Here is a 4,514-nt window from a genome sequence, read left to right as displayed (position 1 = left end):
CTGTCCCCAACCTCGCCCAGACACCTGTCCCCACCTCGCCCAGACACCTGTCCCCACCTCTCCCAGACACCAGAGCTGCTTCCATCTCCTCCCCTTCCTGCTTGTCTGCCATGGGACCACCACAAGAGGAGCATTTCGGCATTTTAGTATGTTAGCTGCTATTTCAGGAGAAAGGAGGAAGAATTCCATTAGTTAGCATGTGGGGGAAAGGAAGGTAAATGGTGAGCGTGGGCATCTCTTCTGGCTCAGGTGGCAGCTGTGTGGCCTTCCGGAGAGGATGGGTGTGCTCCGTGGGAATGCCCGGACAAGTCCCTGAAGGCAGCTTCTGTAATCCAACCCTCCCTGAACCCTCCACCCAACAGCTAGTGAAAAGGTAAGATTTCTCAGCAGATGCAGAATAAGAGAGGACATTTGATGCCTGCTATATTCAGCCACCAGTAATCTCTCTTGCATCACTCACTTTTGTTAGAATTGACTAATAGGCAACATGCCTTCGCGTGAGCCCCGCAGATATAAGCCCCGTCTTTGCAGGCTGGCTGCTTCCTGCGCTGGGACAGGGAAGGCAGGCATGGGGCGCGCTGGCCGCCAGTTCCGAGCCCTGCTGTGGAAGAATTGGCTCTGCAGACTCAGGCACCCGGTGAGTGCTTGCCTTGGTTTTCCACAGGGTTCCAGTGAAGTCTAGAGAGAGATCAGTGTTGTTGTTGTACCCCCTGGCCGGTACAGACATCCACACTGCAGGGAATTTGGGAAGGTAGGATTATTTTGAATCAGAACCTGCCCTGAGGGCCAAAGTAGTAGACCTCTAATAACCAGGAGGAAATAAATCAAAGCTGTCAAATCCTGTCAGCAAAGGACTAAATTAGAGAAGTTCTAAAGGAAAAATAAGTGGAATTTGAGCTACTACTTGTGTTTTGAGCAACTGCTTTAAAAACTGAACAGCACATCCTCTGGTTTAAGGGACAAGGCATCAGATGCATTTAGTGTGGAAGTGAACAGGTGCAGACTCGGAGCCTGGGACCGGACACTGTGCCTGTCCAGGGCTGGGCACGCCACATCTGCTCAGTGTTAGTTTGTAATAATGTCTTCAGTGGTAGTTCACATCTTTTTGGAACTATATTCAAATTACAGCAGCAAGTCTTTCCTAAGCAAATTTGAATCGATCGAACAAAACTTGTGGGAATCCTTAAGTAAATATCCTGTAAGTGTATGTTTTAGTGAAATAGAAATTGATTACTTGTTATTATGACAAACCATCTTTTACTCCTGATGCCACCAGACAAACATTGACACTTATGTCATTTTCAAAAGAAGTTGACCCGTAGTAAGGAATCTACATTACCTCTGATTTTAAGGTATACACTTAATGTAAGGATGTAAGGGTGTAAGGGTTTCTTTTCTGCTGACAAATTCTTGTTTGGAGAAATGTAGTAACTGACATTGAATTACGTTTTTACACTTTGCTGAATCCTTAGAGCCCGAATATTCTTTTTCTCAAAATAAAGTATGTGTTAAGGAGATGCTCTCTTTTTATGTGATCTTCAGGACCAAAACAATCTCAGATGAAACTTTGTACAAAGTTTTAAATCAGGAAGGAACAAATGAGACCCTCTGAGTTAGCGAGTTGGCGTCTGGCTTTCTATTTATGAACAGCATATTTCATTGACATGTAAGTTAGTTTCAGGGAGCTAAGCTTATTTTCCCATAAAGGAACGTTATGAGTGGAAGTTGGTTCCCCAGATACTGTTCTCTCTGCTTCATGCGCACCAGATCAGAAGAGCTCAGTGACTGTTGATTATTACACACTTGAATTGTTAAAAAATTTTCACAAATATGCTGCTAATGTAAAGATCCTCATCTGATTTCGTCTCATTTTGTTTGCTTACTTACTTGATGACTTTAAAATGGTGACTCTGCACCCCATCCTTCTTGCCTTCTTTTTCTCTGTGGTACTGACCACCTCGTAATGCACCACAGAGTTGCTTATTTGTTAACTGCCTTGGGATCCTACATTAGTATGTAAGATTCGTGAGACTGGACGTCGTTCCCAGTTTGTTCACCAATTTGTTCACAGTGCCTGGCATACAGCATAGCTGTTCAATAAATATTCGTTCAATGAGCAAAGGAAGGAAGGAGTGAAATATTCACTGTACCTCTGCTTAGAGAGGGGAGGAACCAGGCAAAGGTGTGCCCTGCCCTCAAGGAGAAGCGTCTGCTCAGAAAAAAGCAATGAAATAAGCAATCAAATATTTAATGAACCCATTTCTAGGGATATGTCCTACAGATGTCCGTGCACAAATGAGGAGTAATATTTGTACAAGCTACAAGCTTATTCATTATAACACTGCTTATAACAGCAACGTGGTAAACACCACAAGTGGTTTGTGAGCCGAACTTGGGGACGCCTGTCTGGGTCCACACGACAGCTCTACCCCTCGCTTCTTCAGGCCGTTTCTGAACTTGGCTTTCCTCCCTGTGAGATGAGGTTGCTTGTAAGCAGCACATGATTAGATGCATGTGGTGTGCTGGCCACAGTGCCTGGCACTCTAAATTGGAGCCGCTTTCTTATTTGACCATAGTGCTGGGGGTGGCCTCAGACATGTGGGGGTTGCAGACGGGGCTATGAGGCGAGTCAACTCCCGGGTAACTTGAGGGGTTGCTGGTTGCACAATTGGGTTAGAATTGAACTGGGGGGGATAAGATGCGAATATGTTTACATCTCCGAACGCTATTGCAGTGGAAATATTGAGGCCAGGCCCCTCTGGGTGAATGTCTTTAAATTGACCTATTTTCACAGCTCTCTCCCCTTCTCCAATGATGATCTGTAAACTCTTTTTGTTTTTCACTATGGAAGAGGAAGGTCAGCACAAACTGTGGAGTAACAAAACTGAGAGTGAATAAAAGGTTTCAAATAAGTGTTTATTTAGTTAAGAACCAGGTACCATTTGTGAGATGAAAGAAACTTGTCTATATATTTGCTTTTAAAAAAAACTCTTCATTTTATTATACTCTATGATTATAGTTCCTTTAAAAAATATTTTATTATGAATACAGAAAAAAATTAAAAAAATAGTAAATGGATGAGTAGTATTTATCATACCTAATACTTTGCTTTACAGATAGTTAAAATTCTACTGTTCTTGGGTAGCAATAGGATAAATAGGAGAATATTATTACAACTATGTTAATACTACTTTTTCCCCCTTTTGATTTGTATTTGTTGTACAAGCAGCACTATAACCAAAGGGGACATTTACAAATCAACTAAAATCCCATCATCCCGACTCATCTGCTGCATTTGGCGGATATAATGCAACTTCTTTGCATCATTAAATCACAAGGTTTTTCTGTTTGTTTTTGTTTTTGTTTTTTTTTTACTTAACATTAAAGCCCAACATTTTAAAACTTGCTATATGACCTTCTTATTGAATGGTTTTATTGAATAATCGTTCATCAGTTGGATACACATAATTTCCTAAACCATTTCCTTATGTTGGGAGTTAGAGTTCTTCCCAGTTCTTACTGTCATGAGTAACATTGTTATGCATGAAGGACACTTTTTCTATGGGATCATTTCTCTTGAATACGTTTCCTGAAGCAGAAGTTCAGGGTCAAGGTAAGGTGCATTGCTTTGGGGCAGGCTGATAGTGGTTGACCATGGCCTCAGGAGTTCCGGGGTAACCTCATTTGCCTTGGCAAATATCCAGCAGCCCTGAGCCACACTTTCCCTCATGAATTTATATATTTACCTTTGTATTTTACTCTGAGTATAAATCGATCTGATTTATTTCTTATTTAAAAATGTAATTACAACGATAATAACAAGAAAAGAATAATGTAAGTTGAGTATCTTCTCCTCGGCTGTCTCCTAGTTCTGCAGTCTTTTGGGGTTCTTCATAGTGCTTTGATATTGGAGTGGCTGAGCCCACAATTTGTGTACTGTGGATCCAACCTGTCCCTCAAATCATGGAACAGGGACTCTTCTCAGGGCCACTGGCACCTCCATCTCTCCTGTATCTGTTCAAACCTTGATCTCTATTCTGAATTTCACCTCCTATGACTGCAGACCCCACCTTGCTGTTTTTTTGAGACAGATTCACTCTGTTGCCCAGGCTAGAGTGCTGTGGTGTCAGCCTAGCTCACACCAACCTCAGACTCCTGGGTTTAAGTGATCCTCCTGCCTTGGCCTCCCTAGTAGCCAGGACTATAGGGTCCTGTCATCATGCCATGTTACTTTTTCTATTTTTAGTAGAGACAGGGTCTTGCTCTTGCTCAGGCTGGTCTTGAATTCCTGAGCTCAAGCAATCCATCTGCCTCCACCTCCCAGAGTGCTAGGATTACAGGAATGAGCCCCTGCTAGAGTTTATTATGTTGGCCAGAGTTTCATCAGTTTTACTGAAGACTTGGGCTAGTAGAGATTATCATCTTGGAAAGACTTGGCCTAGAGGAGATTGCCATCTTGGAAAGACTTGGCCTAGTGGAGATTGCCATCTTGGAAAGACTTGGCCTAGTGGAGA

General features: G+C 42.6%; 1 protein-coding gene across 1 annotated transcript in view; it reads left to right on the top strand.

The window, feature by feature from the left end:
* Positions 1 to 568: 568 nt before the first annotated feature.
* The window catches only part of ABCA13 (ATP binding cassette subfamily A member 13), a 557,155-nt gene continuing 553,209 nt past the window's right edge, over positions 569 to 4,514 (top strand). Inside the window, exon 1 of the mRNA XM_003797747.1 lies at positions 569 to 637. Coding sequence (XP_003797795.1) covers positions 569 to 637 — 69 coding nt within the window. The remainder of the gene's footprint in view (positions 638 to 4,514) is intronic.

Source organism: Otolemur garnettii, unplaced genomic scaffold, assembly GCF_000181295.1.
Source record: "Otolemur garnettii isolate 467f Iridium unplaced genomic scaffold, OtoGar3 scaffold00123, whole genome shotgun sequence".
NCBI lineage: Eukaryota > Metazoa > Chordata > Mammalia > Primates > Galagidae > Otolemur > Otolemur garnettii.
This window is presented reverse-complemented; position numbering and strand designations above follow the sequence as displayed.